General features: G+C 38.9%; 1 protein-coding gene across 1 annotated transcript in view; it reads right to left on the reverse strand.

The window, feature by feature from the left end:
• LOC119795838 (LIM domain containing preferred translocation partner in lipoma) overlaps positions 1-16,552 on the reverse strand; it is a 193,923-nt gene that overhangs the window by 141,129 nt on the left and 36,242 nt on the right. Inside the window, exon 3 of the mRNA XM_038304070.1 lies at positions 5,953-6,059. Coding sequence (XP_038159998.1) covers positions 5,953-6,059 — 107 coding nt within the window. The remainder of the gene's footprint in view (positions 1-5,952; positions 6,060-16,552) is intronic.

Consider the following 16,552-nt stretch of genomic DNA (forward strand, 5'->3'; position numbering starts at 1 on the left):
GAATTTCTCCACAAAATGACACCGACTATTTTTAGCCCTCTGAACTATGCTGCAACTGCGAGAAGACTTCTTGCAATTGCCTGCGGGGGCTTTTTGAGTCTGTTGGATCAATGTCTGCTTCTTATTCTAATGTTATGTGTTTGGATTACCTGTCACAAGCTATTACGGGCAGGGCTTGCCTCCATTTGGAGCGGAGCGTCTCCCTAAAAACATCTAAGGCAATCGCGAGAGCGGGGGTAAACAAAGAGGCACACTAATGGCTTCCAATGAATCAACAAAGGAATTCAGAAAAAAAAAGAAAAAAATAGATATTCAAAAATAAAACAGAAGCCAAACTTGTTTAGGAGTGAAAAGGTGGAGGATGAAAGGGAAAGCTGCAGTCTGTGTGGTGTGTAGGAATATAGGGATGATTTGGACCAGGGCCAAGATGGGAGATTTATCTGCTTTTAGATGTAATAATCCAGACATCTCTCTGCATGGGTGATAAAGAGCAGATTTTTTTTAAATACAGATTAACATCTGTGTTACTTATGCAGCGTATAGAATTTCTGATGGAGTTGCGTCCGTTTTGCTCACAATAAGGAAAAGTTGAACAGTTTTTTTTTCTCTGGTTGGGTGAAATATAATTAGAGTAACAGTTCTGTATCAGCAAATTAAATTACCACCAAGAACCGCAATCTTCCTTTAAGAAACTAGGAAGTCTGAGATAAAGAAAGGTGATAATAGAAGTTAAAGAACACATTAGCTGGCACTCTAATTAAAAAAAAAATCTTAGATATATATACACTACTCAAAATAATTAAAGGAACACTTTGTAATCAGAGTATAGCATCAAGTTAATTAAACTTCTGGGATATTGATTTGGTCAGGTAACTAGCAGAGGGGGTTGTTAATCAGTTTCAGCTGCTTTGGTATTAATGAAATTAACAACAGGTGCACTAGAGGGGCAACAACGAGACGACCATCAAAACAGGAAAGGTTTTACAGGTGGAGGCCGCTGACATTTTCACCAGTTTTGCATTTGGCTAGGGTCACTGTCACTACTGTTAGCATGAAGCGCTACCTGGGCCTTACAGAGGTTTCATAGGCCGTCCAACTCCTCCAGGATGGCACATCAATACGTGCCATTGCCAGAAGGTTTGCTGTGTCTTCCAGCACAATCTCAAGAGCATGGAGGAGATTCCAGGAGACGGGCAGTTACTCCAGGAGAGCTGGACAGGGCCGTAGAAGGTCTACAACCCATCAGCAGGACCAGTATCTGCTCCTTTGTGCAAGGAGGAGCAGGAGGAGCACTGCCAGAGCCCTACAAAATGACCTCCAGCAGGCCAATGGTGTGAATGTCTCTGAACAAACAATCAGAAACAGACTTCAAGAGGGTGGCCTGAGGCCCCGACGTCCTCTAGTGGGCCCTGTGCTCACTGCCCAACACCGTGGATATCGATTGGCATTTGCCACAGAACACCGGAATTGGCAAGTCCACCACTGGCGCCCTGTGCTTTATATGGATGAGAGCAGGTTCACCCTGAGCACATGTGACAGACGTGAAAAGGTCTGGAGAAGCTGTGGAGAACGGTATGCTGCCTGTAACATCGTTCAGCATGACCGGTTTGGTGGTGGGTCAGTGATGGTCTGGGGAGGCATATCCATGGAGGGACGCACAGACCTATACAGGCTAGACAACGGCACCCTGACTGCCATTAGGTATTGGGATGAAATCCTTGCACCCATTGTCAGATCCTATGCTGGTGCAGTGGGTCCTGGGTTCCTCCTGGTGCATGACAATGCCCGGCCTCATGTCGTGAGAGTACGCAGGCAGTTCCTGGAGGAGGGAGGAATTTATACCCTTGATTGGCCCCCACGCTCGCCTGACCTAAATCCAATAGAACACCTCTGGGACATTATGTTTCGATCAATCCGAGGCTGCCAGGTTGCAGCTGAGACTGTCCAGGAGCTCAGTGATGCCCTGGTCCAGATCTGGGAGGAGATACCCCAGGACGCCACCCGTCGCCTCATTAGGAGCATGTCCTGACATTGTCATGCATGCATACATGTACGTGGGAGCCATACAAATTACTGAATACCATTTTGAGTTGCTGCAATGAAATTTCTGCAAAATCGACTAGCCTGCCGCATCATTTTTGTCACTGTAATTTTTGAGGTGTCTTTGAATTCAGCCCTCTGTAGGTTGATCATTTTCATTTCCATCAAATGATAGGTCATTCTTTTGTTCCTAACACATCACCCTGTCAATATCAGTATAAATAAACACCAGGATTTGTGTTTTCAAAGTGTTCCTTTAATTTTTTTGAGCAGTGTATTTATTTGTATTTCTTGTCCCTGATTCGAGATTGCAGCCTTTTAAGGAGAGCAGAAAAGCAGAGAGGCTTTGGTTCCTTTTTTAACGTCTGCTTTCCTTCCTACAATATAAAAGCTGACATTCTGTCAGCGAGTTTTTATGAACGATGGAGTCTATCTGGTGGTGTTTTGTGCCGTACAGTCTTTTTAAAGCAGACTTCTCTGCAGGTTTTCTCTTTCAGGAGTGCAGGCGGGTCATTCCAGGAGTGTGTTCAGAACCTGGTTTTCCTTGGTGGAGTTAAAAAAAAATAAAGTATGGCTGACCTGATTGGGATGCCTTCATGGAAACAGAGCAGGTTACCTTCAGTTTGCCGTTCCAAAACCAGAGATTAATCTAAGGAAATAAGCTGAAATAGTTTGATTTGTCTAATTAACCCTAGATTTGACCTGTTTTAAGTGTGTTATAGCCGGTCATCATGACTTGCTTTAGTTTCTGTAAGCAATACTATGTCAGATTTCATTTGTAAGGTTCTGTGGAGAGCTTATAAACAGTTAGTGTCTAAAGTCAGGCAGCAAATACTCTAAATGTTAAAGTAAAAGTGGCTTTTCATAATATTAAATCATTTTAAATCAACCCTGGAGTTTGATCCAAATTTTGACCCAAAGTATTAAACTAATTTTAGATTTTTCAGTTCAATATGCAGCATTTTTGGGGTATTAATGCTCCATAAAGTCTGCTCTTCTCAAACACAAACCTAGGAGGGTCAGATCCTTCAGTAAATCAGTCATGTGACTCAGAGGGCTGCTTTACAGCAGTCTGACCTCCCCTCAAACACCAGAGCTAAACCTATAAAGTTGTTTGCTTACAGACATAGCGCTTACCTGATCAGACATATTTTTTGGTTCTCTGATGTTGGATTTTTTCCCCAGCTTTTTATTGTCACTACACTGTCACTAATACATAGCAACGAAAGTCACTCCCTGCATTTAACCCATCCCCTTAGGGAGCAGTGAACTGCCATTGTGCAGCACCCGGGCAGCAGTGTGCGGTTTAGGGTCTTTGCTTAGGGTCCCAGACTGGCAGTCTGTTGTGGGGCTCGAACTAAGAACCTCAGGATTCCAAGCTCTTTGCCCTAACCACTAGGCCGCAATACTACCCTTGATTTCATCTAGAGAAGTGAATGTGGTCTTGAATTTACAAATGACCCTGTAATTTCTTAGTTTGCTGCTCCAAATGGTCTGCTATCACATTCATAAACACAGAGAAAGACCGTTTATTGTTGCGGATGCTTTCAGGGCTGCTAAAGCTCAAAATTACAGCTATACAGCCCCTAATGGCTATAACTTTGCAGTGTTGCTTTACCACTACAAATAGAAAAAAAAAAATTAAGTAAAATTACAGAATTTTAGAACAAGATAGGAAAAAGGTAAGTGAATAAGTGCTTATTTGGTTGTATTTGCTGTTCTTTAGTCAATTAACAGATTCTGTTTTGCTGTAAAATTTTACCTTCATGTCACGGATTGGCTAATATATTTATCTTGGCTAAATATATTAGTGGATTCTCAGGTTTTTAAAGCTGTATTTAACCATTTCTGCTACACAGACTGATAGCCAGCATCTGCTTCCAATGGAAAAAAAACACAGCTAATATGCGTACTAAATTAAGGCATTAAGACTAATGTTACAAGCATTAACTAGGTTTCTGTTTTACTGGGATTAAAAAAGACAGACCAACCGTATAATAGTGAACGAAGTGGGAAGTTTTTCTAACAAATAAAAATCAGAATAATATTTGATTAGAATATAAACCCAGCTGTTCCATGATGGCCTCATAGGTTTGTCAGACATTTATGGTATTAAACAATACCCAAAGCTTTGAACAACTCTTGGAGTTTTGTTCTATCAATCGTCTCAGGATGGAAAGACTGCCTGCCTACGTTTGTCTGCTGAAGCTGGAAAGAGCAGATATAAGCATTTTACCAGTGTTGTAAAAAGAAATGAATAAAAAAATGGTTTTTTTTCTATGTTGATTAGTTTTTATTCAATTTTATTCAGCTCACATTTACACAATGTTCACTCAGTGCAGTTAGTCATACCTTCCTGCACTTGTTCTGTACATCCAGCCTTTCGCCACTTTGCAGCTACACGGAAAGAAAGCATTAAAAACAGACAAACTGGAGACTTATGGTTACTCTGGAAGAGCTGCAGAGATCCACAGCTCAGGTGGCCTCTGTGGGGGAACAAATCCATTACTAAGAGTCCTGTTTGCAGTTTGCTACAAGCCATACAGGAGACAAAAGAGTATTTGCCCTTAAGTTGAGCAGGTTAATAAAATGATCTGCTGATAGAAGGAGTGTATCTGTCATCAAACTGAGATAATCAGATATCATGCATTTAAGATAATGCACCTAATAAGATCACAGTTATTTTGTCTTATTCTAAACGCAAATCATCTTATTCAATTTTGAAACTGTCTTATCTGCTCAAAACGAGGGAAAATACACTTATTCCAAGACAAATGTGCTTATATTCTATATTTACTCTAGTTTTTATAGAGTAAGGATAAAATATTACCTATTAGAAGGACATTAGCACAGAAATAATGTCTTATTTAAAAACAAAATGTTAACTTAATTCTTTATTTAATTATTTCAATGACTCCATTTTTTATAACGAACCAAAATAAAATGCTACAACAAAGAAACAGCCGCTGCCTGTGACTAAAGCCATGGATAAAAACAAAGATACAACAAAAGTAACAGAAGCGATAAAAACGTACTAGATAAAACATGTATCTATTTCACAAAGCTAGAGGAAAAAAAGGACACGCTAAGTGAGGTTTTTATAAAATCAGTCCTATTAAGGTAAAACTATTAAGGTAAAAGAGAAGCTTGGGTTTAACTGAAAGCTGCTGGAAGTCAGAGGGACAGTGATTCAGCTTCAGAAGATGAATTGAAGCACTTCTGCTGATCTTTTAAGGTTTTGCAGAAATGTCCGTCCAGATTTCTAGTAAAGGAAGTTAATTTTTTCGGGACCTCCCTGCATTCCAGCTGCTCATGTGTCTCTAAACAAATCGGAGAAAAAATGGCTCTGCGGGCCGGGTCGCCGCAACATTCCTTCAGTTAAATAAAAGCATCGAATCGAGAGCCGACATTTCAACTTCACCTTTTAAATCTACAGCCTGGGTCACAATCTCCTGTGTTTAGTTTCATTCCCCTGCTCTGGGTGTGATGAAGATATGCTTTCTGTTACAATCTGGGCAGAAGTGGACTGGATCAAAAGCAGAGCCTGTTTTTATTCCTGCTGCTTACACTGAACTGAGGAATGTGAAGCACTCGGAGGATTTCTGAGCAGAGGTCAAGTGCTGGGAGAGTCAGTGAGAGCTGGGAGGCCGCACATCCCAGGAGGCCGGATGCCTGTGGGTATCATGACTACAAGGCAGAGATAAATGACCCAGCTCCACCATTAGGTGTCAGCCTTCCATCCGTCCTGCATCAGAGCTCTGAGGGGAGATTAAGCTAACGTGTGTGAGAGCGTGGCTTCACAGCACCTGGCTCCAAGCTGCATCCGGGGGCCGAACGTCTCTGCAGCTGGCCGCGGCTCAAAGTGGAAGACAAGTTTAGTTGGATGTGAATGCAGCCCCGAGCTCCTCTTACCTGGTAATCGAACGAGTTATCCGGCGGCGGCGGAAGAGGGAAGGAACCAGGTGATGATGGGAAACCGGTCAACTCTTCGGGGGGTGGAGGAGGGGGAGGGTAGTCCACTGGGATGGAGACACACACGGAGGAAAAAAAACAAAAACACTTTATGAAACACTTCCTCTTTTTTTTTTCTACAGCCAAACAGTCGCAGTGATGAAAGTGTGTCTGCAGAACACAGATCCTAAAGAAAAAAAAAACTTTTTTTTTAAATTTAGAATAAGCAGGGCTGGCTCTGGTGGGTACAGCAAAGTAAAAACAGCATCTCTGCATGGAGAACGGCGCACGGCAGGTTGTTTATCACCAAGAGCCAATAAACACAGAGTTCACTCAGCTAACTGTGTCAGACTGGGAATTCTATAAATCCTTAATCCAGGTGTTGATGATGGATTAATCAATCTGTCCAGTAATGACAGACAGGAAACAAAAGAACCAGCTGAACTTAAGGAAGTAGTGGAGTTTGGCATATAGCAAGATTACATATTAGATTACATATTGCAATATATTCAAACACCAAAATCTCCTTTAAATCATAAAACTAACATTTTTACAATGAATTTATTTTAATTTGAAATGATAATTTTAATGTTTCATAGAAAAAAACTTTCAAAATCTATAATTGATTCAGTTTAATCCTACCACCCGTCCTGTAATTACGCCGCCCCCCCATTTTTGGGAACCAGCGAGCTTGGTCTACATTTGGCACAATGACAGTCATAGATTTAAGAAAACAAAACAAACATTTTCCCTGGAGTGAGACCATTTAAAGAGATGCAGATAAACAAACTAGGGATGCACGATACTGGGATTTTGGCCGATATCCGATATGCCGATATTTTAAAACTCATGTAGCCGATAACCGATATCGATACCGATGTTAAAGCTGGACAAAAATAAGTATCTAAAAATCGATCTATTTTACTTACAAAATCTCGTGACATTTCATCGTTCTGTTACAAACTCTCGTGATATTTTGCAAATTCTTGTGAGATTATGTTAGTAAAATAGATCGATACCGAGTCAATATATCAACATATAAAAATATGGCAAAATTTTCGTGAATTTTCGGGGGATTTCGTAGCATAACGTTGACATATAGCAATATTTCATTAGTAAAAGAGATTGATATGGTGTTTTTAAATGGCAATATATCAGCATATGAAGATATTGTGATATTTTAATGTATCAATATTTTTTCCCACGTCTTTAGAAGTTTTTAAGTCTGTAAAAAATACGTTTTTTGAGGAAGAAGAAGAAGTAGTATTTTTTTATTTTTTTTAGACTTTAGAAACTCAGAAGCTGATCAAATATCGGGTTAAATATCGGTGGGGTGGCCGATGTCCGATATTCAGTTTTAAGGCCGATACAGGCCGATACCGATAGGGGGCCAATTATATTGTGCATCCCTAAAATAAAAATTTCTTAAAATAAAAGCTTCATTTCATGAACATCACAATATTTGCTCTTGTTTTGATTAAGAGACGCAGTTCATCAAGGACCCAAATGCTTGATGAACTACGCACTAAGTTTCCTCAACAGCAGACTCTGGCAAATCCATTTCATTCATTTTTCCGTCATATCCAACAAATTCTCGACTGCCCAATTCTTTGAGCTAATATCAACTCAGACTGATCGTGAAACGGACCTAATTACATCTAAGAAACAAGATGCTGCTAAACGAAAGATAGCTGCATCCTCTACAAGCAGAATAAAGCTGCTTCTTACATGGAGGATTTTATGCAGCTTGAATAAGATGTTATGTAAAGAGTCAGATCAAGATCTACAGTATTAAAAGCTCCTAATTTAAGTTCTTTTTAACTAAAAAGTGATTGTTTTCAATTAATAGTTAGTATGTTTACTTTTTTGTTGAAAGTCAATTTCAAAAGTCTTCTTAATTCAGATCCCATCTCTGCAATGATCAGCCTGGTTTTCTTGTTTTTTTGCTTATTATTGTGTGTTGATCTAATGGCAGAGCACAGCTTGCACTGCAAAAACAATCTAGAAAATTAAATAAGTGTATTTACCCTATATTTGAGTAGGTAAGTCAGATGAATAGCCAATGTAATGAGTATTTTTACCCTTAAAATAGGATGATTACATAATATGCACTTGAAATAAGACAATGCAATTCATTTTTCTTATTTTAGATGTAAATTATCTGGTTTCATTGACAGTGTCTCACTTACCTCCTCAATTCAAGAAAAAATGCACTTATTTTAAGAAAAAAATACTTAAGATTTCTTTCTTTTTTTGCAGGCTGTCAATATCACAATAAAGTTGCTAAAAAAAAAAATAGATATATATATATATATATATATATATATATAGAAAAAAGTAACATTTGAATCCCCTATCCTGCTTTCAAGTTGACGAATTTGGCCCTGCAAACATTTTGGACAGGGCTCATCTAAACCATCCCTTTCCAGCTCTGGCTGTCCGGCTCGTTGCCCAACTAGAAGCTGAACCTCCACCTCAGTCTGGAGACTCCTCCATCCCTAAACGCTCAGTCTGACCCTCCTCCCATGCCGTAGAAAAGCATCCCTACAGCTGCATGCAGCCACCGCCATGTCTCACTGAGAGTTTTCATCTGGTCTGACCTGAACGGCTTCACTCAATGCATGCCTTACACTCAATTTTCTTGCTCTCGTCTCTCCCACAGACACAAGAATCAATCTATAGGCCCTTCTTTAGCAGAGGAGACACTTCCAAACCAGTGTTTCTGCGAAGTGCTTGGAAATTAGCACTAACGGCTGAATTAATTGATTCATCTTCATTTGCCTGAACTGCTATCTGTCTCCAGCTGTAAAATCAAATCAGGCATTTTCAAAGAGGTCACAGAGTTATTAGACAGAGGAAGAGAGTGGAGGAGACAAAGAAGCAGCGCCTCGTTATCCCCGTCAATCGACTGACACACATAATTGCAGCAATTTGCTTAACTAAGAAGTAATAATCTGCAGTAAGAGCGGGTGTGGGTTTTTTTTTTTTCCCCTCCCCTAGATTGAAAATGGAAATGTCGTGTTACAAACCGGCACACAAGGTGTCTGCTCTGCCAGAGGACCCCAAACATGCCAAATGTGTAGTTCTGAAGTCCGCGCTAATCCCAGGATTGCGTTCCCGCCACATGTTTCAGACGGGGGATAAGGAGGTTTGCGTGCCAAATTAAATTCTGATTTGGCTCCTCTCGGCGCACGACTTACACTGAATCATTTGACCATGTACTTCTGAGTACCAAACCAGACATGAGCTTTGCAAATTAAAGGCTTTTATGACACGTAATGGGAATTTGTTCCAATGCTAAGACTTTGATGAGTCCTGCTCAGAAATTCCATTTGCTTTTCCGTGGCTTTTATCTGTTTTCATTAGGATCTAATTGATGTCATCAGTGTAGTTTATCCAAGGCAGCTGACCAAATTAATTAAGCGCGCTCTTCAGGCGCCTCCACAAAACACACCAAAGGAACGAAGGCGGGGAGATAATGCGGCGCAGCGCAAACTGGACACGTCTTCCTGTGAGGTGGGGGGGGGGGGGGGGGGGGGGGGGGGGGGTGTACACTGATACACAGAGGGGAAAAATGCGAGCGTTGCATCAAACATCCCTGCTGGGCATTTGAGGCCGTCCCTGTGAATTGTTTATATAATAACCTTGTGACCTCCGTAATAAAAAAACAAATAAAGAAACCCCCCCAGAGTATGAAAGATTCTCAGAACCTCTGGGACTGAACAGAAGACATGCCTTCTTTTTTTTTTCTTTTTAAAACAAGGCTCCCCCCCTCCGACCTCCTGTTCCGCTTTAACCAAAGTATGACACATGTAACTTGTGGCTTAGCGAGAATTAGAACATTAAGTTCATGTACGGTTCTCCCAGACATCCAACATGTTTAAGATTTATAATTTCATGGAAACACACCAGTTGTAAATGTTTCAGAGACACATGATTTATTGAAAAGGTCATATGGTTCTGTATGTGGAACAGGAGCCGCTAAGCGTCTTTGCTGAAAGGTTCTTTCCGGGGTTTTTTAAAACCAATTTTTCTCCGCCGTTCCTGGCGGTACCAGTTATTTAGGACCGAGTCATGTTCACGTCCTGCCGGTGTTTGTATTCCCTGCAGCCCCTTCAAGCAGAACCATTTTCCCCTCAGATGACTGCACTCAACCTTGAAGTTGTTTGTTGCCTACTCAGGGTCAGCAGAGAAAACAGACGCTTAACAGGAGCTGTGCCTTTTCCAATCGACCTGCATGTGATGTCATGGCTCATTTCCATAATTGCACTTTCCATAAAAGGGAGTTGCTCGGCTTTGAAATTGAGCTGCGTGAAATGTTGTGTGGGCATTGACGGAGCAACAAATGTATGTGCGGTAGCCCTTGTGCAAGACGTCAAATAAGGCAAATGAACTCGGTGATGTTGGGTTACAGCTGTTCTGCTTGAAAACAAGGTCTGTTTAATGTTATTCTAATTTGGTGAAATTTACACTTGAAAAACAGTCGTACTGAACAACAAACAGGAGCCAGGAAGGGTGAGTCAGTGTCTCCAGTAAACATTTGCAGCCATTCAGCTTGTTACCTTCCAGTTCAACAGCTGCAAATTGTTCTATTTTTGCCGAGCTGAAATAGTACTGTAGAAGGTCGTTCACAGTTTTCACCATTTCCACCAGTGTACATAATAAACACTTAGTGTTCAAGCTAGTATACACTACATGATCAGCTCATACTAACACACATTTTACTGCACTTTGCACATTAAAACTGACGTTCAATCTGTTGTTATAGATTATAATTTATTTGGAACATTTCTCAATACAACAGGGAAAAAATTAGTTTTCAGAAAGAATACTGTTTTGTACACTTCACAGCTGGAAATGAATGTTATTTTTAAGCTGTTTTTCCCAATAAAAAAAAAAGAGAAAATGTATTTAATGATATTCTAATGACCGTGCCATACAACTGAAAGGCAGCGGCCATTTTGATAATCCATACCAAACATGTTTGTTAATTTGGCCAAATCTTTTTTGCTAAATTTTTTTAATTCAAAAACTTAAGGCAATTTGAAGTTTTTATTCAAAGTGAAATACCTTTGCCAATAAAGTTCTGTAAACTACATAAACATTTTCGCAACAGAGGTTCTCAACGAAACAATCATTGGATTTGATACCTAATCCTAATTTAATACCTTTGGATTATCCCCTCCACTGAGGGCTAACCTCATCCTAACATTAGTGAATAACAAACTTACACCTAAGATCAGAAATTCCCGTCAATTTCAGGACCCATTTCTTGTGTTTACCTTCTGTATGGATTGTGAAAATTGGTGACACGCCCTGCCCCTTGTGGTACGGTAATGCTGATACAACGCACTACCTGGTCGAGTTATAAACACAGTGGTTAAGAAAAAAAGCATTTAGGTTTGATATGCTAATGAAGATTCTCAGTCATCCAGGTCATAGTCATTCTGTAAAAGTTTAGAAAAACGATCCACTGGACTTGGTTTCCAAGGTTTGAAGACGTTTTGCTCTCACTCCAGGAAGCTTTCTCAATTCAAATGTTTAAGTAAGCTTCCTGGAGTGAGAGAGAAACGTCTTCAAACCTTGGAAACCAAGTCCAGTGGATCGTTTTTCTAAAGTTTTACAGAATTTAGATTTGATAGTTATAGTATCACAGAGATGGTTAGGGTGGCACAAGGGAGAGAAACGTTTAAAGCTGCTAACATGAAGGGGCTTTTAAGGATTCTAACCGCTGTCTGTCATGAAACATTATGCATTTCAAATGTCAACAGCCTTTTGCAAATCCTCCGTAAGGAAAACAGAGACCATGATTTTAGTTTTGGTAGTACCGAAAACAATGCTGATGTATGAAATGCTAACTCTATTATTATTATTTTTTTCATTCAAGATATTTTCTGAGAATTTCATATAATTGTGTGTAATATTTCACACTAAATAAAACATGAATTTATATATAAATATAGATTTATATTTTGCCTACTTTTATATAAAAATTCATGTATATTCATAGATAATGTTGTAAATAAAAATAAATGGTAACACATTCAAAGCAAACAGAGCTCTGGTATCAGAACAGTTTCTGGATCATATAAAATGAGGGTTGGTGCATCTCTATTAATAGGCAACATGTTGTTCTTACTGATCAACATCTTATTTGCAGAAAATCATCCAAAATGATGAACAGCGCTAGAACAGAAGGAGGGGATTCTGCTGGAATAAAGACATAAAGCACAATATCATCTGCATAAAAGCAGACGCTGTTCTCCACAGCTCCTCTCAAATAAACAGATATACCTCTGCAACTTCAAATCGCTGTACCATAGGCGAGTTGAATAGCTTTAAATTAAGAGAGCATCCCTGCAGGGACACATTACAGGCAAAAAGGTGTTGATAGATGGGAGCTGGTACACATAGCAGTGGGCTGGCTGTAGATTAGCTTGAACCATGAGTTAAATGAGTAGCAAAGGAAACTGGCAAGATCGATTGATCCAATCAAATCCTTTTCCCCATTGATAGTAAACACACTTTTGGGGCTACATTGAGGAGAGAGTTAAATTTTAGGGATGCACGATATTGGGGTTTTGACCGATATCCGATATGCCGATATTTTAAAACTCATGTAGCCGATAACCAATATCGATATGGATGTTAAAGCTGGACAAAAATAAGTAGTCATTGAAAATAGCAGTTTTGTTCTCCATTTCTGACACTTTGAAAAATAATATACTCAAATATATTTTCATATGCTGATATCAAATTGATTTTTAAAAACGCGGTATCGATCTATTTTACTTTCAAAATCTCGTGAAATTTCATCGTTCTGTTACAAACTCTCATGATATTTTGCAAATTCTTGTGAGATTTTGTTAGTAAAATAGATCGATACCGCGCCAATATATCAACATATAAAAATATGGCAAAATTTTTGTGAATTTTCGGGGGATTTCGTAGCATAACGATGACATATAGCAATATTTCATTAGTAAAAGAGATTGATATGGTGTTTTTAAATGGCAATATATCAGCATATGAAGATATTGTGGTATTTTAATGTATCAATATTTTTCCCTCGTCTTTAGAAGTTTTTAAGTCTGTAAAAAAGAAGTTTTTGAGGAAGAAGAAGTAGTTTTTTTTTTTTTTTTAGACTTTAGAAATGCAAAAGCTAATCAAATATCGGGTTAAATATCGGTGGGGTGGCCGATGTCCGATATTCAGTTTTAAGGCCGATACCGATAGGGGGCCAATTATATCGTGCATCCCTAGTAAATTTGTCCATGGTTAGATTATGCTTTCTGCTTTGGATAAAAAAATCGTCTGACCGTTCAGATTACTGAAGCTGTTGTTACACTACTCTGCGACCCTTAATCTGTTTGTATTAAAATCTCAATAAAACTTTGTTTCAAAATTAATCTTTCAGAGTGCCTCCCCCTCAAGCTCAGAGTAAGATACAACTTTAAATACTGCATTATGTCAGGTTAGATAAGCCAAACACATGACAACGTCAGGAAGAAAGTCAGCTGAAAAACTAAAACTTTTCACTAAAGCTGGTCAGAGAGGCGATAGCAGAAGGCTTATTGTTCTATAATGTGGATTTAAAAGATGGTTCACAGTCACAAGAAAACATGCTCACTTATGCTAGAATAATTTAAATGTCTTATTGACAATTAGCACGAAGCGTTTGGCAAAGATTAAATACCTTTTTACAAAAAATTTAATTGTTTTGCTATTTTTAAATGAAAACAATAAAAGTGAGATTTTCAGCCTTTGTTATGACTTAATTATCTAAGCTGATACACACCTTAAAAGGTATCCCTAATGGGCGCTGTATAATTCAGGTTCTCCAAATAGAGTCTTTCAAGTTACCTTATAAATATTTCAAGCCCACTTCATAAAGTAGAAAACAAAATTTTCCCAATGTTACATTATTTTTTTTTTCTTTTTTGTAAAGCTCTGCTAAACACCAACCAGAGAATAGTTGCCTGTTTGAAACACATCCAAGTCCTTTTCGTGCATCCTCTCTGCAAACAGTGACCTGGAAAGCTACTTCTCTCACAGCATCCCAAAGACATCTCTGTATTTGTATTCGGAGGTTTATGAGATTGACCAACAGAAAGTAGTCTATAATGTGAAGAGATGTGAAAGGGATACATGCTTTTCCAACATGTTCGATGCATTTGCATTTATGAGACAGTATATTCCAGAACTACCTTTCCCTGCAGTTGTTGATACGAGTCTTTAGAGGTACTTCTCTTTAAGCCTTGTCTACCCTATCTACAGACTGACAGTTTGGGGATTTGATCTGTTGTTCCAAATCTAAATCCTATTTGATTTTATTATTAAACTTTTGACTGGTAACAGATGAAAGCTGTAATCTGAACCCCTCCATGTTATTTCTGCTCTATATTTAGGGCTGTTTTCTTTTAAACTTGAAGGGAAATGGAAGTAGAAGGCCTAGATCTTTGGAGCCTCTTCCCACAGGTCTAACACACGTCTTGGGGGCCTGTTAATTTAACTCTGACATGCATCTCTGCTTTTTCAGAAAGTGATCAACCAATAAGCCCACTAGATGGACTCTGTAGAATGTATCTGCATGCTGAGGAGGTCAGTCAGTCATTTGATTTTGATGTGTTGGATCAGGACTGGAGCTTAGTGCCTCTGCAGCAGGTTGTCCTGTCTTTAACTCCGTCCATCCCACCATAAACTCTTGAGACAATTCTGTCACTACTGAGGGAAAGCGTCTCCGCAGCATGATGCTGCCACCACCATATGTTAATCATGCTTTTGCTGAATATAAAGATTAACAACCAGTTTCCATCTGAAAATAATAAAACAACTAAAATCATAAACTCTTTAAGCTATAATGTGGAATTTTCCAAAACATCTAATAATCAGACTGCAGCGATCTTCCTAAGCTAACAGCTGCAAGCTGCCGTTCCTTCTGCAGCGGTTCCTGAGCCACAGAGGGCGGCATAGCTGGCTGGCTGGCTCAGGACATGGAGCTCTTTTCTCAGCCGCTGTTCTCACACTGATTCCTTGCTGCTGCTGCCTGAGCTAAAGAACGCCGTCTCCCCTTACCTCTGCTGTCCGGGTGACTGGTACCATTGTTTTGGGCATTCTGACCAAAGCAAACATGAGACAAACAAAGATGTCTGCCTCCACAAAAGGGAACCCACTCCTATGTCATTATAAATAGCAATTTCTAAGGCAAGGTTAAGAAAAATTGAGACTTTCAGTTCATAGATGATAATAAATAACATACATATAGAAAATATATTACATTTATGTATGTAAATCCCTATAATTGTTACACACTGTACATTTAAAGCAAACTTTTAGTAAGTCTGTAAAGGAAACATTTGTTTCTTAAGTGTTATTGCAGATGCTTGATTTACAAAAGAAAAAAGTAAATCAGAAATTCACAGCCCCCGGCAGTACTGTCATGACCCACTAGGGGGTCACGACCCCATGTTGAAGACCTCTGCTCTAAAGAGGGGACTCCATTCATCATTTAAAAGCTGAACTTACTCTTTTTCCAGAAAGGGGAAATTGTTTTAGTTTTTTAAGTTTCTCTCTAAGTCTGTGCACCAAATAAAAATCTTTTAATAGAATATATAATGTTTAAATTAGTATAGGATAATAAAAAAAATAATAAAATGCTTTAGCAGAGCCCGTCACTAGCAGGCAGAAGTGGGGAGCAAATAGATACATTAAAAAGACTCAGAGGAAGTAGATTTACTGTACATTACTTCTACTTTAGTGTTATTTTTGTTAAGTATTACTACTCCTACTTGAGTACATTTTCTGGAAACTGTCCACTGAGAGATCAGGAAAATCCAGTAAACAGTAAGTATTGTCAGAGGAAGTTCTCTACTCTATCCTAACATGCTTGAAAGTTTACACACCCTTCCATTAAGGAAAACGCTAAATTCACACTAGTAATTCAAACAACACAAAAACTAAAAACGTAATGATAGAAAAATTCTAAATTATAATTTAGTAAAATAAAGTATTGATTATTTTAAAAATATTTTTTTTAAACTAACTGAACCTTGCTCATGGATATTGTTGCGCGGATGCCATTTTTTGGCCGGGATACCGATACTCGATACCTGGCTGTGCAGTATCAGTCAATACCGATACCATCTGTTTAAAATTGATGTGTGTGTATATATGAAGTACTGCATACTACTTGGATGTAAAATAATTGCCATCATGGCTTTGTCAAGCTGCTGCCTACCTTTGTGAAGCAGGAAAAAGATTAATACAAAGTGAATCCAGTAGAACTTTTTATTTCCTACCTGGAATGGGTGACAATAGTTGAATAAACGTTTGGCTCTCCAAATAGTATCGGTGCCCTTTTTGTTGGTGCTGAATCGGGGCCTCGCCCGATACTGGTATTGGTGCGACACTACTCATGAACAGTGAACCAACATACCTGTCAACAGGTGCAGAAGACTGAACATTTGCTCAACATTAAAAAAAACACACGACCTCAAAGAGTCAGGAGCTTCATCAGGCTTATTTACTTGTTTTATTTATTAATATATTCATATGTATGTAT

Source organism: Cyprinodon tularosa, unplaced genomic scaffold, assembly GCF_016077235.1.
Source record: "Cyprinodon tularosa strain WSP-4 unplaced genomic scaffold, ASM1607723v1 ctg114, whole genome shotgun sequence".
Taxonomy (NCBI): Eukaryota; Metazoa; Chordata; class Actinopteri; order Cyprinodontiformes; family Cyprinodontidae; genus Cyprinodon; species Cyprinodon tularosa.